Source organism: Sparus aurata, chromosome 7 (genome assembly GCF_900880675.1).
Source record: "Sparus aurata chromosome 7, fSpaAur1.1, whole genome shotgun sequence".
Classification (NCBI taxonomy): Eukaryota; Metazoa; Chordata; class Actinopteri; order Spariformes; family Sparidae; genus Sparus; species Sparus aurata.
Genome location: NC_044193.1, coordinates 14,635,313 through 14,656,829, shown reverse-complemented (window position 1 = coordinate 14,656,829; position 21,517 = coordinate 14,635,313). Strand labels below are relative to the sequence as shown.

The 21,517-nt window shown below is 41.5% G+C and overlaps 1 protein-coding gene across 7 annotated transcripts in view; it reads right to left on the bottom strand.

The window, feature by feature from the left end:
• Window positions 1-1,999: 1,999 nt before the first annotated feature.
• LOC115585144 (glutamate receptor-interacting protein 2-like) overlaps window positions 2,000-21,517 on the bottom strand; it is a 37,733-nt gene continuing 18,215 nt past the window's right edge. For 6 of the 7 annotated variants that reach the window (XM_030423286.1, XM_030423284.1, XM_030423285.1 and 3 more), the window contains 13 exons: window positions 19,385-19,571; window positions 13,925-14,070; window positions 13,746-13,826; window positions 13,349-13,412; window positions 12,854-12,999; window positions 11,489-11,633; window positions 11,019-11,158; window positions 9,807-9,992; window positions 9,556-9,715; window positions 8,277-8,391; window positions 7,728-7,952; window positions 5,161-5,307; window positions 2,000-4,097 (listed from right to left, as the gene is read on the bottom strand). In XM_030423286.1, the coding sequence (XP_030279146.1) occupies window positions 3,900-4,097; window positions 5,161-5,307; window positions 7,728-7,952; window positions 8,277-8,391; window positions 9,556-9,715; window positions 9,807-9,992; window positions 11,019-11,158; window positions 11,489-11,633; window positions 12,854-12,999; window positions 13,349-13,412; window positions 13,746-13,826; window positions 13,925-14,070; window positions 19,385-19,571 (1,940 nt within the window). In that variant the 3' untranslated portion in view covers window positions 2,000-3,899. Of the gene's footprint in view, window positions 4,098-5,160; window positions 5,308-7,727; window positions 7,953-8,276; window positions 8,392-8,604; window positions 8,856-9,555; window positions 9,716-9,806; window positions 9,993-11,018; window positions 11,159-11,488; window positions 11,634-12,853; window positions 13,000-13,348; window positions 13,413-13,745; window positions 13,827-13,924; window positions 14,071-19,384; window positions 19,572-21,517 lie in introns of those variants that run through there. The other variant, XM_030423292.1, reaches the window with a different exon arrangement.

Genomic DNA, 21,517 nt, shown 5'->3' with positions numbered 1-21,517 from the left:
CTGTTTGCTAAAAGGAGATATAACATTGCTCGGATGATTTAGAGACTGAATTTCAGCACAATGTCACCTCATCTTGTCTACATGGACCCACAGGCCAGCAGGAAAGCTGCCAAGCTGGACACAGTGTCAGCTCTAACATTTCAAGATGACTTAACTACAAGCACTCTGTGGTGTGTGCACGGCCTCACAGCCTTCTCTTGTCCGGTTTCGAGAAATTTATTTAAAAAGGGCCAAAACCCAATAATCCAGCATTGCCAACTGTCGTTTCCTGTAGTTTTGGACCAGGACCTGTAAACGTGATCATGTAACTCTCCTCCCCCTTTCAACCTTCACCAGTCTATTTTCAGTAAGTACATGTACAAATCATAAGCATAAAAGTCGTTTCGATTCCAACCTTCAAACAGCTCTCTATAAGTTTTAGAACGTCCTCAATCAAGTCCGTTATACCCGTTACACCACCCTGACTCAGACCACTCCCCGCTCTCTATGACGGGTTATTGGCATTGGCGCTGCACTAAATTTTTCCGGGTGTCCATCCCCACCATCAATCTAACACCCCTCGGCAGGTGGTAACTGCATTGACCCCTGGCCCACAAAGATGGGACTGGCTTATTTGGGCATGTCTCTGGTTCCCTACTGTCCTCTCTGAGTCCTTGAGGCACTGAACCCCCAAAGATTTTCATTTGCGTCACCTGGATGATCAGCTAAGGTGACTCAGTGCGGGTGGAAGGGAGCGCTCGAAACGCTTCGTTGAAATGGGACAGCGCTTTGTGAAAGGACGTTATCTGAGCATACAGATACATTTCTGTGAAGAGTCAAATGAGAGACATGTAAACTGAGGTGAAGGTTGACTTGAGTCGCCTGTTCAGTATCTTGAAGAATGCTGCACTTGGACACAACGCAAACACTACGAAGACAGCCAGCTAGCTTGTACCAGGTAACACCCTAATAATGCCACCTCTATTTGGGAATATGTATATGCCATTGTGTGAAGAGGTGGAGGTGAAGAATAAGGAGAAACCACATGTGGGTACTACAGGCCCTCCCTTTCTTATTCTGTTTCTACTCTCTTGCTCTGAGTCACTTAGCCAAACAGCCAATCCGAGATTTTTCTGTCACCATCACCATCCACAGGAGATTTAACATGGCTGTGGTGGCCGAAAAGCCACTGCAACAGCCGACTAGTGCCAACAATACTGGACACACTGTAAAAACTAGGGCTACTGATGCTCACTCATGGCCTAAACACACAAGGTTTACATGCTGACATTGAAGCAGCACTATGTACGAATTTGCTTTTAGTGCGACTTGGCGGATCACGCAGTTTCTGAGTGCAACACCACTGTCGTTGATACAGATCACCGGTCTGTAGCAAATTGTCAGATGCAATGCAAGTGCCAACAACAAACAAAACTCATTACGTCACAAAAATGTCATGTGTCGAAAACTTGTATGTTGTAGTAAACATGTAATGCTGCGATCCAACCCTCTCACTGAAGTTACATGGAAGAAATAAGTGATAGTGAGGCAGAGAGGCTGAGACAGAAACACCTTTCACCCTATTATAAGACACTGTAACATCAATGATTTTGAAGCTGTTATTTCAAGGTTAAAAAGTTGCATAATTTTGTTTTAAGCGTGTACAATGTGGACCAGCACGGCTGAGCATGTTAGCATGCAAAGATTTGCCAGTTCATCTGGGATTAATGGGTACCGGTTGTGCAAGTTTGGTCATAAAAAAAACTGATCCGATGATGCTACTAGATGAAGAGTCAGCTGATGACCAAAGAGATGACAATTCAGCTCCAGTGTAACTCAAATGTCTGAATGAAATTTCAATGCAATCCATTAAACAGTTGCTGGGATATTTCAGTCCAGATCAAAGCGGTTGACCAACTGACCCACATAAAATCTGTTTGTTCGCAGACTTTTCGGGTCAGTGTGCATGATCTAGTTTTGATGGGAGCTAAATTAAAACACACAATTGAACACACTGTTTGGAAACCAGAGCCAAGTCAACCGGGTTTCATAACTTTATTCTGATACAAAGAAATACATTTCTTAATATATAATAAATTAAATAACAAAAATAATATCCAGTAAATCTTTCCTGACATGTTCAGGATGTGGAAATACACCGAAATAAGATAAATAATAAAATGTGCAGCCACATTCAGCATCACAGCTTACATGAAGATACTATACTGTATGTGCATGTACTGTAAATAAAAAAATAAAGCACTGCATACCATGGTACATTATACAGTACAATAAAGCTACAATACAGTAAAATAATATAAAACCTTAAAAATAGGCCTCTGTATACAACATGACATTTAATATAACACGAGATTGAAATCAGACTGAACAAAGTTACTGTCCCAAGGATGAATCAGTCCGTAACGCTGCTCTAAAAAGGAAGGAGCAGCTATCTTCACATCAACCTGTCGTACACGAAACATGTAATTCAGGCAGCTGGATCAACAGGCCAGATTTTGCGATATCATGATTAAAAAAAAGAATATAAAAAAAAAAAAGGGGAGCACACTCACCAAGACCCTGTTGGAGCAAACGGATTACTCCAAATGTCGTTTGAGTATACAGAACAAAGCAAATCGTCTGCATGCCTAACATGCTGAAAGATACTGTCAGGAAAAACTGCTCCTGCAGAGAGGAGTACAACTGATGAATCAAATCCAGTCAGATGTGAAAGTGACAACAAAATCAAAAGGAAGCATCGGTGATGGACCACAAAACCAGCCTATAAGTCATTCTGGTGCAATGCCACAAACAGAAAACACAGTGAAATTAAAACGTAAAGAAGTGAAAGGGAAGATCTCAACGTGTGTTACGTGCAAATGCAGCTTTGAAAAAAGAAACGTGTGCAGAATGTGAAACTGAAAACATCTTAAAAACACGTGGCTGAGTCGTCAAGATGAACAAAAAAAAAAATTTGAAAATCTAAATGCAACATTATCTCTGAACGCCGGAGTCTCTCTGGAACCATTCAGAAAGTATTCATCCATCAAGGGACACCCACTTTAAAACAGAAAGGTTAGAGTGTCTTCACAAGCATTCCTGGTATTACGATATAAGGGGCCTTTAAAATACGGTCATGATACTTGGCAAGTAGCAGAGAGCATTTCTGTCTATTTGGAGGCACTGTCCCTTCTGTAGGGCAGGCAGTGTGGAGGAGCGGCTGGAAATGAGGGCAGTGAGCCAACTAATGGCTTAAATAACTCAAATATGCACGATGTGGCTTGAACCTTGAGTCTATTAACACCTGTGTGTGTGTGTGTGTGTGTGTTTCACGTAAAGCATGTGCGTGTTACGTGTCAAGTTAAAAAGAAAGACACGATTGGGTCAGTGTAAGTGTGGAGAAAGAAGCTTGTTAAAGCAAAGGATAGTAAATACATGCAGTGTCTGTGTGTGTGTGTGTGTGTGTGTGTATGTGTGTGTGTGAGTGTATGTGTGCAGCATTTGACTCTCTCCAGAGCTCAGGCGTGTGTGTTGACATCCTGGCTCAGTCAGATGCTATGACTTCCCTGTTATATAACCCTGCATGTGGCTGTGCCTCTGGAGAGGGAAGCAGTTGGGACGTGAGGGTGGGGGGTGGGGTGTAGGGGGGAACGGCCTGCCCTGAAGCCAGAGCCTCCTCTGAACTGCATCATGTGAACACAGTGACTAAAACTGGCATTAGTGAACACATGTACTTGTAACTTTGTAAGTGAGAGATGCTTCCAGGCGGAGAGAGTGACTGTTTTTGGATGCTCTGCGTGCTGAACATGAGTGTGAAGGTCTGTCTCAGAGGTACAATGTGACAAACAAAAAAGCCAAGCGTCGCACAACGTGCGCGAGGTCCCGGCGCCGCAGCGTGTTAAAAAAGTGCCCATCCTTGGTCACAGGGCGATGCTGTTGGTCCGGCGCTCTGGAAAGCAGAACAGCGAGTTTGAGGGGTCGTCACAGTCGTCGGGCAGCCCGGTGTCCCCTGCTGCCAGTGGATTCCTGCTAATGACCAAGTCCAGGCAGTCTCCTGCCTCTATAATTAGGGGCACGGTTAGACAACAGTCCAAGTCTCTGGTCCTGACACGGTTCACCTGCAAGATCAGAATCAACAAAATCGTTCAGTCAACATGTTACTGCATTCACATTTATCTAACTGGAATAGTTTGATGTGCTGGGAAATTAGCTCATTGCTACTAGTGAGAGTGAAATTAAAAAAAAATAAAAAATAAATGTTTGCATAACATTATGAGCTGTAAGCGAGACTGTTTAGAAAACTGCAACAAAAAAGCATAAAGATGAGAGAACATCCCTCATATTTAAAAGGGCAACTCCACCAATTTTACACATCAAAGTGTTTACAGGTCATCGGAGTACTGCTGCATATGCAAAAACAAAAAAGCACTCTAAAGCCTTCTGTGGCTCCAGAGGAAGCTGCATCTACTCTGATAAACTGCCTCCAGATGCATTGTGGGTAATGTGGGTGCCAGGTTTTAAAAAAGGAAGAAGAAGAATGAGTGAAATAAAAAAAGGCCATCAGTTATAATTGCGATGATAGATCAGTGGACTGCTTTTTAAACCCGTGCATACATTACCCACAATGCAACTTAGCCACTGGGTGACTGGAGTAATCACCGGAGACAGTTTAATATGCACCTTCCTCTCGAGCCACAAAGGGCGTTATACTACTTTTTTATATATAACTACTACTACTACTACTACTACTACTACTACTACTACTACTACTACTACTACTACTAATAATAATAATAATAATAATAATAACAACAACAACACCAATAACGATATATATTTTTTTACATATGCTGCAGTACTCCCCATGACCTGTAAAAACATTTGTGTAAAATTGGCGGAGTTACCCTTTAAAAGCTAAGTGCGGAACCTATAAAATAACTCACATGAGTACGCCAGCTGCTTACTATTGTTGTCAGTTGTTACACTAAATTAGCCAACCATCTCCTGGCTGTAGCTTCATATTTATTAAATAGACATGAGGGTGCTAGGAATGTATTTGTCTAACATTCTAAATTAAGACAGCATATTTCCAGATGTATTTATCCTCTTATCCAACTCCAACTCTGATAAGCAAAATTTCCCAACAATGTATAATTTCATTAAAACACAACTTTACAGTACCTGAAGAATGCGGTCGAAAGGTTTCAACCCTGCCAGGTCAGCGGGCCCATCCGGGCGGATCATGTTGACAAACACCCCTTTCTCCAGAAGCCCGTCAGATACGCTGAAACCAAAGTCATGGCTCTCACGGTCCTTCCTTATGGTCACCTGCAAACACAGAGGAACGTCACTGTTACACAGAGGTCGACAGCTCAGCACGTATTCATGATTATGTAGCTGGAGGCTTTGATGCTGCGCAAGCAACTTCGTACAAAGTTGAGGGATGTTCAAAAATCTACGTGGCAGAGGGCCTGATATGCTGTATCATAATTTTATAGTAAAGTAAAAAAAACATTAGAAATTTGTACTATAGGCACTTAATAGCGTCTTTTATTAGAGCCCACTGCCTCCTCGTTTCTAAAACAGCTTTACACTAATAATTGTCTCTAAGATCAGTGCTCTTGTCTAAGAAAACAGCTTCTAATGTGATGTTTGTCTTTAACCCCCGGTTGAGGCATTTAAAAAGGAAACTGAACACAGAATACAAGACGAGAAGATTGATATCACCCATACATCAGTAGAATTCAGTACCAACATCATGTTATTCGTTGAAGTGAACTAATGACTATTTTTATCCACCTGTATCATATCAAGATGGATTTTGCACTCTCATGCCAGTACTGTATTATGTTTGTTTCGTACATATTGTATTATATTTAATTTTATTTGTTCTAGGATGCCCATTTAACGTCATGCGAAAGGCCTGCCGATGGAAAAAAAGCCGTACAGCCAACTCGGCAGCAATTGCATATGGATGTTGATCAATGCACACTGTCCCTTTTCAGAAATAAAGAATTCAAGAATTAAAAGTTAATTCAGTTTAGCATAAAAGACTTGTGCGTCCCATACAGCGTGTGCACTAAAGACTTCTGCTGACAGAGCCGGCTACCCTCTGGTTTAGCGCCCGGCTTACTTAAATAGAAGTAAAATGATTTCATCTTTCTCGAATCTCCCATTTTTATTAGGCTGAATGGCTTAACTCACTATAGTCAAACTTTTCAACTGACAGTTTTTACAGCCACCTCTTTCACAATACAAGCTTATGGATTACATTTTTTGGGGGGACCTATGCATAATTTTTTATTTTATTTATTATTCTAATGGTTCTATAAGCATCCTGACACACAAATTAACATGTTGCATCATGTTTATTTTTCCTCATGCACAGTGGCCTCCTAGAGCGTATGCTAAACTAAGCTAAGCTATGATAGGCTAGGTTTAAAGATTCTTGCTGCAGGGTCATTGACTGGAAACGATGCATTTTATTCATTCTGTTGTTGTAATTGCCGTTGTTGAATCTCCTTGTGACTTTCTCATGTGTGCAAAGATCCTTGTAGCTCTGTTCTTAAAAGTGCTTTCTAAGAAAAAGTGGGATTATTCCTTTAAATTCAGCACCCAGATGTACTCACAGTGCTGTGCAGGTGTCAGCACTGTCACCTTCTTTATATACTAAACAGTTACTGTTTCCACAGACATATGCTTATATGTGTCACTTGTTTCTCTTTGGAAATAGACCTGCACTAATATAACAAGGTCAGCAGGTTTACCCATAACAAGAAACTGCTTTATGGGGGGACTTGTGATGACTTTCCATGATATCATGTCAGATGTGTCAACTCTAAACACAGTTAATTTCCACACCGCAGGACTGAGATGCGGTCTGTCAATACTGCCTGAGCCTCGGCCCAGTCAGTCAAAACGCGGCACAGCGAGATGCACAGATGACGCCCAACTAGTATGCAGGCAGTCCGAGGTCACAGCATGTGCAGCTGATAAGGTAAAGTTTAATGAGTGTTGTGTGTTTTCGTCGTACACACTGCAAGTCCTGACTGGCCAGGTGTCCACTGGGTCCAGTTACACCGTACCGACAGGCACAGGGAGTCAAGTAAAGGAGGCACGCAGGTATAAACTTCACAATGGGGAGATTCCCTCAGGATGCTGTTGTTTATAACAGGTTCATCGAGCTGTTAGTGCAGCTGACAGATCAGTGATCAACGCTTCAGATGCACACAAATATTAAATATTCGAGAGCGAGGATCTGTGTGCCGAGTGTTTGAATCACTAAAGTTTTTAATTTCAAAAGCATTTGCATCTTTATACTGCATAGAAAGCCTAGTTCTATGCGAGGGCCACCTTTCCGGTGGTGAAATACGTCAATGTTTTTTTAAGTATATGGGGGACTTTAAATAGTTTGATCAGTGTGGGGAGAGGGTTGCGGCTTTACACATATCTAAGAACGTGTTTATGTCTAATTATTAAAAAAAAAAAAGATTAAATACTGAGGAACAGGGTTAGGGTTACGCTTACGCAGCATTGGTATTCAGTGTTATAACCTTTAATGGACCCCCTTGTTCCCTGTATTGTTTACTTTATACCCACATGTGGGCACTGAGTAGGGTTTTCCATTGGTCTGCCTCATGTATTGACACCGTGATATATTGACTGTAAAGCGTTATCATGTACAATTTTACTGTTAGGGTTAAAGGGTTAGGTCTGTTTTAAAATTGTCCATCCTAACGTAGAGCTACCTTGTGCAGCGCCAGGGGGGTAGGGGACACAAGATCAGGGGGGTCCCCTCTGCCCGGCGATGGTACGTCCCTGCGTCTAATCGACACGTTCAGGATGCTCTTGTTCTTAGACTCGCCATGGAGTCCCTTGCTTTTAATGGGACTGATTTCAGGAGGAAACATTGAGTCTTCGTTGGTCTTCGTCTCCTCCAGGTACAGACTGAGAGCGCTACCTGTCATGGATGCCTGAAAAAGTAAATCACAGAAATCACAGGGGACCATTAGGCCATCACGGGTTAAAATTTAAATAAAAGACTTCCACTGGAACACACAAACATTTAACCTCTCATGAACACAGAGCCCGATTAGAGGCCGAGGCAAAAGCCGGTCAGTATGGCAGCAGGTGCCTGGCCTGTCAGATTTAATAACAGATTACACACTCTGGTGATTATCATAATGCTTCATCTGGCATGGTCACTTAGGCTGACACCCATTTATGAATACATGAGTAGGACAAAGCAGATGGAGGAGGATGTCGGGGTGGAGATGACAGACGGGGGGCGGGCCTACCTCCAGCTCCCTGAGAATCTCCGACTGGCCGCAGGTCTCGAGGTCCTGCAGAGCCTGGGACCAGAAGCTGTCATCCTGGTTCAGGGTGCCCTGGCAACGAGGGGGGCTGACGAATCTATGACAACGCAGGAACCAGAACATGAGAGCAGCCCTGTGGTCTTGAGGCCGGTGCAGCGTGGGAAATGCAGTTTTTGTGCTGCGTGCCGGAGAGTTCCTTTGGAAAATCTCTCACAATGAGGGTTTACCGTAAATTCTCCCACTTGTGGCAGCTCAAAGGCTGATGAGTCCGCTAGATTAGACAAAGCCTTTAGAAAGTTTTTTTTTTCAATTTTACAAAAGTAACGTCGGCCAAAAAGAAAACTGAAAGCGTGTGACACAAAAGTTCAGGAAAAAAAAAAGAAGAAGAAGTGTGAAGAGACAGATAAGGCTGATGTATCCTTGGGCGCTTTAGGTGCTTTCTGAGGGCAACGTTTTTTTTTTTTTTGGTGCGGACAAAGGGGGGTGACAGAAAAAGATGCATCTATGTGAGACACCAAAGAGCTCGTGGGCAGTTAGTAAAGCAGATGAGAAAGAGAATACCTGAGAAAGAAGAGAAAAAGGACAGTTTGGAAATGCACAAAACATGGCAGCATACAACACAAGATGAAGAGAAAATAATTCAGTTTGCCTCTGAACACAAAGAAGAGGAAAAGAAGTTTTACAAAAAAAAGTAATCACAAAAGTTTTTACTTAAAACACAGTGGTGGAAAAAGTACAAAAGTAAAATTACAAATGTATTACTGCTGAATCGGCATCTCATAGTAAAAACTCAGTGGCCAATTGACGTAACCATGAAGCAATGAGGGAATACTTTGAGAGCAAAAAGAGTAACAAGCCAGTAACTTGTGATAGTTATTAGTAACTAATGAGTAACTACTCAGAATAATGTGTCACTACTTGAAGGTGCACATAAAGAGTAAGTACTTAGTAATTAAGTACTTAGTGTTCTTGTTAAGCATATTACTCAGTATTATGTGTTACTTCCTTGAAAATACACAAAAAGAGTAATAATTTAAGAAGTTTTTAGCAACTAATGAGCATCAAATTTAAATACCCAAGTCTACGTAGCCTGATAATCTACAGTATTACAATACAGTTCTTGAACATCAGTACTTTCCACCACTGTGCACAGAACACGATTTAAATTAAATATGCCCTTTACTTTGAAAGACACTTAAAGCTGCACTGACATGAAGCGAGATGTTGACAGGAAGGAGACTGCAGACGCGCGTTACCTTACCCAGGTAATTTTTCCCACTCATCCTCAGTATATCTCCCATCGTACAGCGCTGAGTGGTGGAGATGACCTGTGGAGCTGGAGCTGTTTTGGTTCCTGTGCTTCGTACGTCGCCAATCATTTGGATTGAGCAATAAATCGGATGCTTTGTGAAGATACGTCCCTGAAAATCAAGAAAATCCACTGACTTCATTTGAGGCAACACAGGATATGGGATGTTTTTAGACATAGAGAACGTGAACAGTTGACCTCACCTTGGCTACCATAGCCTGCGTCAAACCCCGAGCTATCCCAGGAGCTCATTGCAGAGTCTATACTGGGCACAGTGGCAGAGTAGACCTCCGAGTGTTTGCTGGTCTTATGGAAGTCTGTGAGGTCGTCCTCGGGGTCACTTAAAAACCCAGCTTCTCTGTCCTCTGTTCTGTGACGACTGTCCGACTCTGCGAATGAAAAGCAAAACAAGTCAGAAATAAAAGGAGAACGAAATGCACTCTATTTTTAATCCCTTTCACTGAGATTATGCTTCAGAACATGTCTGAAGTCGTGCAATGTTGTTTTTATGCATTTGTTTTTCTAATGACACTTGCATGTACATACAGGGTCATTAGTGGTATGACAACTGTCTGCACTTAGCCCAAGTTTTCTCTAATGGCATAATGAAGTGTAGCTTAAAAAGCTGAATTAACCCACGTTTTAAAACAATACTGAAATTTGTTCTCTCTCTCTCTCTCTCTCTCTCTCCCCCTCCCCTCACTCATGTTGGTGTGTTTTGAACCTTTAATATAAAAAAGTTATTTCTTTGAAGTTCTTTCTCAATCTTCTTCTCAGAAGATGCATGTTGGCATAAGTGAGTTTGTTCCTCCACAGGAGAAATGGACTCAGAAAAACTTTCTTTCATTATGTGACAAATAATCATCATCATCACAGATCATCACATAATTTTACCTTCTTCTGCCATCATTTAGAAACCTTTTCAACATTAAGAATTCACAATTTTGTTTACACAACATTAGACAGGCTAATGGGTGTGTGAGGTTTTTGAGTGTGGTGAAAATTAAAAATGCTTTTACTTTGCCTTCTTATATTTAGTTATTTTATTTGTATTTAATTAAATTTAATTATTATTTGATACAGTGTACAGGAATATATTTTCCACAGTTGGAAAACAAAAGAAAAGACACGCTCATCGTCTTCACCTTCTTTATGAGACAACAACGCAACCACTGCTCCCTCAGACATTGTCCATTGAGTGGTTACTTTTTCTTTATGTGTTTCTTTCTGACAAAGTTTCTTTCATTTTCCAAAATATATTAACTTTTATTGTTGCGTTTTTTTCTATGAGGGATGGAAGGTTTGTTGTGCAAGTCAGACGGCTTCGTGACCTCTCGTCTTTTCATTTTGTGGGTTTTATGCAATCTTATCTGTATGCAAATAAATAAATAGCTGAGGGAAATATAAAAACATACGATCGGCTTGTTTCTTGATCTTGAGTGTGACGGACTCCCCGGCCATCTGCAGGAGGTGGATGGCCTCGCTCAGCGGCTTCCCTTTCAGACTGACCCCATTGATGGCGAGGACTCTGTCCCCTATATGGATGGCCCCGGTCCTGCAGGGTTAGGAGAGCAGAGGAGACAGAGATACCAGAGTATACCAGACAGTACCGGCGTGCAGGCCGGGAAAACCTGTCAGGCTGCCAGTGCGCCGACTGAGATGGAGACAAAGGGGCTTCTTGTTACCGAACAAAACGAGACAGCCATTGTTGGCTGTCTTGTTTATCTTAGAAAAAACTAAGTTTCCAAAAGAGGCTGAGACAGCCTTGACTAGCCTGATTTAAGCCTCACCATCTTGTCAAATAATTCTTAACTCCCTGCCTGTCATACATCACATCACCTCTGCCCTCCTGCCCCCTGCCCTCTTCACCTCTTGCCCTCCTCACCTCTCTGCCAGGCCTTTCTTGGTCAAGCCGGAAATAACAATGGGGTCAAAGGGCTCCTCGGTGCCAGAGATCGTGATGCCCAGTGGTCCGTTATATCTCTTCAGCTCCACTGTGTAGATTATGGAGCCCGACATCTCCAACTCATCTACAGCACATAGGGGGGACAGTAGATAGGGTGCATCAAACTCAACATTATAAACCCTGTGGGGGTGGAACACTTTATGATGGAAATAGACAAATAAGAGCTATTTAACTCTGCTTATATTTACTTCTGTCTACTGCTTTGTTCATAGAAAGAATTCAATGTACTACTCAATAAAAGTATTGCAATGGACAATAAATTAATCTGTAACCATTTCCCATTTCACTGGTTTTAGGTTTGAGACAATAATATATGCTGGTTTTCTTAAATTTCTATAATGTCACACTTACAGGAGCAGTTCAACCAAAAAATGTAAATGCAGTCATTTTCTAATAAACCTGCTGAATCTGTTCAACCACATGGTGAGAGCTGGTAGTCCACCAAACATTTCAGGAGCTTCACAACAAAACATGGATGTAGCATTTTTCTGAAGTAAATGGGAACTTGTTTTAAAGCGTAGACATCACAAAATGGCTCCATACAGCTTATCTGGATTAATCCAAGTCTCCTGGAGCCCAGAGATCCTAAACTGATTTGAAGAGATGTTGTTTACACCCTGGTGCAGCTTGCCATTTCATACAGGATGCAAGTCAACACTTTTAGGTTAGCCGACACACAATCAGTTTGGGATCTTGTTTCTTCCAGAGACTGGCATTACAATGGACGAGCTATATGAAGCAATCTCATGTTACAACACGTCCCCATCGACTTCAGTTGTTAAGGAGAACGCTGCAACACTGTTTTGCTGTGAAGCTCCAGAATCGTTTTCGGACTATGAAACTTCTGACGTTCAATTGTCATGGAGGCGAATAGATATTTACTGAAATCTCATTTTAAGTTGAACTTTTCCTTTAACATATTAGGAGCTTGGACTGTGAGGTGACAAAAGACATCAGAATACATAAACTTGGGCTTTGAAAACCTGTAATAGACATTTGTAGCTACTTTTGGACATTCAGATGGTCTGAATAAGTAATCGATTAACCACAAAAAATAATTAAATAAATGAACAAAGCAAATAGTTGCCAAACTGGGGGTCCGTTCCCCTCTTAAGGGTCACAAGATAAATCTAAAAGGGTCATGAGATTGTTAACTGAGTTGAAAATAAGAAAAATAAAGCTCAGAAATTTGAGTTCATTTTATGGAGTCTATGGAACTTAACCCTGCTGCTTATACACAGGTCGTAGTATATTTGGCGTTTTTAAGTCATTATTGTATTGTACCAATGTTGTCCTCGTCTTTCTGGATCCGGAGTTTGACCATGTCCTCGGCCTGCTGCAGGACGTGCATGGCGTCCTCCATGGTGCAGTTCTCCAGACGCACGCTGTCGATGGCGAGCAGCCTGTCTCCAGGCTCCAGAGTGCCTGTTCTACCGGACACAGGAGCGGGAGGATCACAGCTTATTAACGGGAACCAGGGAGCTGCATCTTCTGACTCAGTTTGAGAATCCTATTAGCCCGGGTGTCTCAGTGGGACCATCGGGGGGTGACCGTAACCTCACCCTCAACCTAATCAACACTGAGCCCTTCTGAAATGCAGCTGCTCTGCCCCACTGATCTAGTTTTGATAGCTCAATCCAATTAGGCATGTATTACGCAGTAGATTCACAAAACAATTTTTATTTTGTTCAGGAATAATCCCACATAAGAGAAACTAGTTCACCCTGAAACTGTCAACGCCGCCGGAACTGAGGGGCTGTGTGTGATGAGAGGACTTACCTGTGTGCTATGCTTCCTTTCCTGATGTCAGAGATGATGAGGGGCTTGCCGGGTTTCTTACTTGCTGATTAAACACAAGAGAAAATTACAGTGTTTGTTTTTCAAAATGTATTTTAGGATGTGTGATATGAGGGTAAACACTCTTAAAAATCACTCAACTTCCTCATCTCAGCTTCCCGTTTGTGTTTACAGAGCAGAGTTGGAGCAGAAAAGGGTTGTGATGAATACTTGCGTAAGTAACTATTATTCAGAGGTAATGAGGTATGTGCCCTCGCCTCGTCTGCGTTTTATGGATCACAGAACATTGATTCAAAAGTAGATTTACAGTGTGCAGGTCTGTGGGGAATTATTGAGCGACACTGCCCCCTGCTGTACGTCTCCATGCTGACAGACTCACCGCTGATGGTGATCCCCAACTCCACTCCTCTTCTCTTGGGCAGTTTGACGTGGAAGGTTCCACTGCTGGGAACCACGGACTCTAATTTGGATTTAAAAGGAAAAGCCAAAAAGTTAGCGGGAGAGTACAAATACTGTAACAAGATCTCACAATGAGAGGTGGATCTGCTGCCGTGATACCTGCGATGTCAAATTCAATCTCCACGGTGACCTTGTTGGCCAGAGCAGAGTCCCTGAGTAGCTGATGGGCTTCCTCCAAAGTGCCATCTTCAGTCGGGATCCCATTTATGGACAGCAGCCGGTCCCCGACCTGCAGCAGCCCACACCTTCACACAGAAAGAGAAAGACGATAATGCATTTTTAGCCCTTTATATAATAAAAAATATAGTTTGATGTTATTACCATCCTGTGACATTTATACCCAACGACATTTCTTGTGAATTTATAATAGGGCTGCAACTATTATCATAATTATTGAAAAGTACTGTATGTTTATTTTCTTTCACCACAATCAAATCTTTTAAATGTTAGAAAAAGTTCCCAGAGCCAAAGGTGAACAAGTCGGTTAGGCTTTATTTAATAGGATGGCTCATTGAGATCAAGATATCTTTGAGAAGAGAGACCCGAGGACAAATTTCATCTATCTATAAATGCACGGAATCTGTGTGTGTGTGTGTGTGTGTGTGTGTGTGTGTGTGTGTGTGTGTGTGTGTGTTAGTCATATATCTCTGCGAATAAGGATCACACTGACCCGAGACTTTCAACATGGCTGCTGCGTGGTTCAGTTGTGTGCATCTAAGCATTTGTTTGGACTGCAATGATACCGTGAATAAATTATTTCATAAATGCTTTGCAAATTCCGCCGAGCATAGTCCACCAGAGCCACCACAGTCACGTGCACACCAGAGCTAATCACTGCAGAGCTCAAGCCCACGACGTACCTGGAGAAACAAGCGGATTTATACCTGCAGCGGAGCGAGCTGGACCGGGATTTTGCCGGCGGTTCGGTCCGTTCTGTGCATCTAAACTGACTGCTGTGGATTAATGAGATTAAACGAGTCCGGACCGAGTCTGTTCGGGTCTGAGGAGATCCGGAGATGCGTGGACAACCAAGTGGAATCGGAATCTGTGTATGTTCGTGTGTAGCTAGCCGCTAGCTAGCTACACCCACCTCCCGAGGCGACGGACCGGACGCATCGGCATGTCCAAAACCGGACCTAAGCTAAATAATGTCCGCCACGCTTTTTCGCCAACATTGCCGTCACGTTTGCTTTGTGTCTGGTGCAGGAAGAAACGGTAAAAACAGGCTTTTGTCACGAAAGTGTCCAAGCAACAAGTTTGGTTGTTGAGGAACAGGAAGTTGTGGGAGGGAGGGAGGCGGATGATTGACATGCAACGACGGTCGGTGTATAGACAGCAATATTGAGAGTTGAGAGATTTGTGACATTTAGCGTGTTTGGAGTGTGTAGTTAGTGTGTTATGTAGTGTTTGGTGTAGTGTGTTTAGTGTGTAGTGGAGTCGGTTTTTTGTTTAATGAGTCAGAATGAGGAGAAGCTGAATGTGGAGCAGGCAGTGCAGCTATTCATTCAGCTGGAAGGAGCTCAGGCAGACCTGAGCATTGCCTGCATTTAAATGTAAATAGTTACATATAACTTTGTACATTTTTTAAATGTATGCACAAATTTAGCAAACAACAATTTATATTTGCATTACAAGTAAAAAAAAAAAAAAAGGTTTGTTAAACATATTTGTGGTTTTCACAGTAAAAAAATCTAACTTTTTCTACTCGGATTTTGTTTTTTTTTGTGATTTTAGGTCCATTGTGTTAATACAGTTTGTCAAAATGAAAAAATAACTGTACAGTCACACATGTGAGGTTGTGCTGAAAATAATGACACCAAGTAAATAGCTTTTACGGTGAAATATAACGGCAAAATCAAAAATAGTCAAAAACAGCCAATTATACCCTGGAATATCGGATGTCAAAACAAACCTAAATATCCCTGACGTCCCACCTTCAAAGACAGCCTCATTTGGCCATCCATGAAAAAGCTGCTTAACCTCCCACTTTTTTTATAGGAATACACTTTTCTTACGGGCACTGCACTAGTATACGAAAAACAACTTTCGTGCATGGTGTCTACTACAGCAAAGAGATATTTCGGAGCCATTTTTAATCCAATTAAGTTGGAGCACCATGTCCCAGTCTCCTGGTGGCGGATCCCTAGAGCCATGTCTACAATTGCAGTTGATTATAATCTTTGTATGTCTTTGTCATCTTGAGATATGGCATCAGAAACTGATGGAGGGAAGGGGAGATGCGCCAAATGCCTTCGGAATAACTCTTGTTATCATGTTATTCTCCAAAAAAAGAGACGGGTATAAAAAGAAAAAGAAAAAAAATATCTAAATAAGATAATAGAAATACTTTTATCCAGATATTCCAACTTTTGTGCCATTTATAAAAAAAAATAAAACACATGAAACTGAAAACACATCTGTCCACTCCAGGGGACATTTTTTTGTCAGTTTTATTTTAGATGATATAATTTACACTTGAGTGCAGTTATATCAAACAGTGATATCAAATAGCCTTCAGATTGTGTCTAAATATAGGCTGATTTTATCTTAATATAGGCCCAATAGGCAGAACATGCCCTTCGGTGCAAAATGTCCACTGGAGTGGACGGATGTATTTCAAGTCAGAGACAAGAGATGTACAAGAAAGATATTAAAATCTGGTAAAAAAGAATTTCTAACATCTGTTATTAAGTTAAAGAAAAAAAACAAACAGGTTTTTTGAGAAAAAAGAGGATTTAACCATCTTCATTAACACAGCTCCTTCAAAAAAGTATATTGAAAAGATTTACGTACATGAGATTTAACTTGTTTGAGGGTACTTGTGAATTTACTTTGCGGTTCAATAATTCATGCACGAAAGGGTGAGCTGCCAATTTGTTAGGTACATTTAGATAAAACAAATGCAGTGTAACACACAATCCCTGTAATAAATCCTACCGTCATGAAGCTCATGATGTTATATTTTAGACTGGTGTAGGTTCAACTTTACAGGTTGTTTGGAGTATGTAGTTTATGTGATGTTGAACTGTCTTGTATATTACAGAGATGAGTTGTTGCAATTAAACCCATTGGTTCTCAACCTTGGGTTCGCGACCTGAAGGAGGAGGGGGGGTCACGACAAATTTTAAGACAGTGGGAAAGTTTTTCATTGTTCTGCCTGTTTGGTGATGTAATTAACCCTAAAATAGATTTTATTGAGTGTGTTTGTAAGAGTCAAAATGTGTGTGCACTGATCGGACACATACACAAAAAACATCTTCTTTCTTTAATCTTCGCACTTTCAGGGTGTTGAGAGTGAAACGTCATAGTGCCGGGTGGGGAGGAGGCGTAAACACCAACATTGTTGGGTTGTGACTTTAAAAGGTTGAGAACTGCTGATTTAGCTTAACCTCATTGATTTAGTATGGACAAAATAAAAGAAACACCCGGTACATAGGGAGTTGCTAATTAATCAAAACAGTTAAAAATATGATTAAAACGATCAGAAATTTGAATTTTAAAAGTTCCTCATGAATCAGTGTCTCAGATATTGATTTGAAAAAAAAAAAAAAAAATGTTAGAAATAAAAAAACGTTTTCTCAATAACTTGGACCATCAATTAATTACCAACATTCTGGATGATTGACTTCCTGTCCATTAACTAAATCAATGAATCTATTAACCGTTTCAACAGGCCCACTAGCAGCACCAAAGCTTTGTCTTTGTGCTTTTGTTAAGAAGACTCTGACGAGTGACGCATTCAGCCTGCGTGACACCACATGTCACGTAGGCTGAATGTTTAAAATGTCAGCTATAAAATGAAATGCATCCTCTAGGCTTTGACATATACACACTGACTCACTGACCTTACATGAACTTGAGAGATGAATCATCTCAACGAGCACACGCGGAAAAGAAAAATAAAATCACACATATCACACATTTAATCAGACCCCTAATTGCAAACACATAAGCACTGTCAACTGATATTAATTCACTAACCAACCGCCGCTCATTAACCTTGTGTGGAGGCTGAAACACCAACATCACAGTCAGATGCTGTACTTGAGTCACTCCTGTCTGACCGCTGCTGGACTACGTCGTGTTACAAGACCCGGGGGAGACGGCCCCGGACCCTCGGGCACAGACACCATCATTAATCTTTCAGGACAAGGACAGATACAATGAGCTGGCCTGAGCGGAGCTGTGTGTTAATTAGACTGAAACATGTAGTCCTGATCAATATGATACAACACCATTAGTGAACACTGGCTGCTTCGATGCCTCATGGACAATGTGTGATAAATCTATGAAGGGACACGACTGCTTAAATTAGTCTGAAACACTTAAGACTGAACTTACTGCTGAGTATGTTGACTTCATAACTAAAGCTTCTTTTGGCTTGTGACGCTTTAAAACGAAGCAACATTGATTCTTGTGACCAGTTACTAGATACATGTGTCTACCAGTTGTTTACGGTTCAACAAAAGAGCTTTCATCCCTTTTTTAAAAATGTTTTATTCAGAATGTTAAAAAGTAAAACAACGTTGCTATCACCACCTCCGTGTTAACGCCGGCATGCTAATATGCGCCCAATGACAATGCAAACATGTTGCTGTGTTGAAGGATAAAAGTAAAATGGTGGCATGCTAACGTTTGTTAATTACCACAACAGAGTTGAAGCTGATGGCTAATGTCAGTATGCTAGCATGCCATCGCTTTCAATGCTAACATCCTGATGTGTTGCAGGTTTAATGTTTATCGTGGTCGTCATCTTAGCTAAGCATTGTAGCATGCTAAACAGGATTATGATATTTACAAATTTTGTTCAGCAAAATAATCTTCACAGACAGCTTTTTGTGGAGGGAACCATGGCAATGCTAGCTTCCATGTTAGCCTACAAAATACTTCCTATCTGCCACACGTTTGAACTATTTGATCATGAATGGACACATTAAAATATCACATTAAAATATTACACAATTCATCCCAAGGGTGACGTGAGTATACAAGAATCAATTTTTTTTTTTTTTTACATGAAAGTCAACCTGATGGTGGTGCTAGAGGAAACATCATGATATCCCACTAGCATCATTAGGATTCTTCCTCAGGGGACAATGAATGTCTGTACAAAGTTTCATAGCAATTCATCCAACTGTTATTGACCATTCTGGACCAAATCGTGATGGACCAAACGACTGACTTTGCCCTCCCTAGAGCCATGCAGCTAGTTTGTCTAATAAAAAAAATAAAAAAATAAATAAAAAGGACGGATTAGATGAAAGTCTGAAAAAACACAGCTAACTTTGAAGCAGGCAGCATGTTTTTCTGCCTATAATCATGTTGCGACCCATAAAATCCATCTTGTGACCCCTTCATAGGTCCTGCCCCTCAATCTGTGAATTGCAGCATGAGACAAATGCAGTTCTAATGCGGCTGCCCTCAGCTGAAATACTCATTGAGACGTCAGGCTAAAATTAGCCCTTTTCACATGTGGCTGAATGATTAGCGCTGTGGCCGCCTGGTTCAAGGTGACTCCCTGTGACATTAGTTTACATGTTAGGTGTCTCGGCACGTTACCTCTCGGCTGGGCTGTCGGGCTCAATAAAGCGGATGACTGGGGGTGCAGACAGGGTTTCTGTGGCAAAGACACCCCCCTGCAGCTGGATCCCAAAACCAGTGAGTGGATCCCCCCTCAGGATGACCTCGCTCGTTTCCACATGAAAAACCTGCCCCCCTGGGCCGACGGAACTGGACGCCAGAGATACTGAGGGGAAGCAGGGAGGGGGACACACATCAGAGAAAGATATTAGCAGAGAAGTGGCAGATAAATAGAGCAAGAGAGAGATTGTGGGAGACAAAAAAAAAATGGAAGAGGGTAAGGGGAAGAGACATGCACCCACAGAGACGACAAAGGCAGTGAGACACATATCAGAGTTTGTGTCAGTCATGTTTACGTCAGTGATCAGTCAAAGCTGTTCACACAGTGAGGGGGCGAAGCAGAAGGGAAAGGTGTTTCAACAGCTAGAGCGGCAGAACAATTTCGAAAAAGGGCCAGTTCACGTAAATTACAAACAATTAAAAAAACAAGGAGTTTAAAGGTCTAATGTTTAGGTTTTAGAGGGATCTGTTGTATATTTTCATTTGTGTGTATATATATATATATATATTCACCTGAAACCAAGAATTGTTTCCGCTATAGAATGAGCCTTTTGTATCTACAGAGGGATCAGGTCCTCTTCCACAGGGTCCGTCACCCTGTTTCTACGGTACAAAACTAAACACTGACTCCACAAAGTGCCATTTGGCATTTCAGGTTTTTAGCAGCCAACCTAGGAGAGGCAGAGATCAGGGGCGTTCTTATTGGTTGCAATCTGTAACCTCACCATTAGATGCCACTAAATCCCACGCACTGGACCTTTAATCTATCTGGACCTGAAGACACCTTTAAATTTTACATATAATTTTTTTGCAATTGCTTCTGACACTCCAATACAATTTCATTATAAGATGCTCACAGTTTTTATAGCTGTGAGTATAGCTCACAATGACAATGCTAACATGCCGATGATTTTGCGGGTGTAATGTTAACCATGTTCCCCTTCCAAGTTTAGCTTACGCTAAATCTGATGATGTTGCAAGATGAAAATTGTTTTTGAGGGAATAAAAAGAGGGAATTCAGACCTGGTTTCAACCTCTGTCCTGATCCGATCAAAAGTGGACAACTTTAAGTCTGTCAGATCACACCTGGCATTCACATACATGGTCAACATGCTTCTACAGCGACCACATGTAATCAGATTTCCCTTCCTAAATGCACAACAATGAAAGTGTTGTTTTACACAAAGAAAGAAATATCTTCATGTTTAACATTTGCCAAATTAACAAGAAGACTTAAATATTTAAGAAATTGTCATAGACACTGTTTGGCAAAGTTTATAAAGCTTCTCCTTACACAAAAATTCCACCACGGATGATGGATGAAGTCGTGGATGATTTAGAATTAGCCCAAACTTACGCAAAGTTTGCTAGGTTTCTCCTCGCTTTTTCTCCTCACATTTTGTTAATGGATTCAAGGGATATTGTGGTTACTAGTTAGATCGTTAGTTAACAGCATGTTCAAAAACATCCACTGCTAACTTAGACAGGTGACGGAGCCCAGCCACGTGATTTACATTACAGTGGACTACACTGAAATGACAGTGTGAGATCCATTCTGCCTGTTGTCGCTGCTTCTTCTTCTTCTTCTTCTTCATCTTCTTCTCTATGTTGTGCGTCAGTTGAGTAGGCGGTCCTTCAGTGTGAACACACATGTGACACACGGCTACAAGTATGTGGTCACATGCGGCCCGGACCGCCTCCACGTGTTGTCCAAGTGATGAGATTTCAAATGCGTCCCCAATGCGTCACCGAGGTGTTCACACCTGTACTTAGAGCTGTCCACTCGTGATCAGATCACTCAGGACGCATGTTGATACCTGGTCTGAACAGGGACATAGTCTTTATAGAAACTCTAACAAGTCAGTGATGGTGAGGACTGTAGATCATCTTGTTTAAACAACTATTACATTTATTTATTTTCTTTTTTAGTAGTGGTTTATATGTCCACTGATGCATGTACAGGTTGTAGTTTATGGTGACATACACAGAGAAGCGTTTCTGTTACTTAGCCTGCTTTAGAGAGTAAAACTTAAACTATCTTCTCCGCACCAC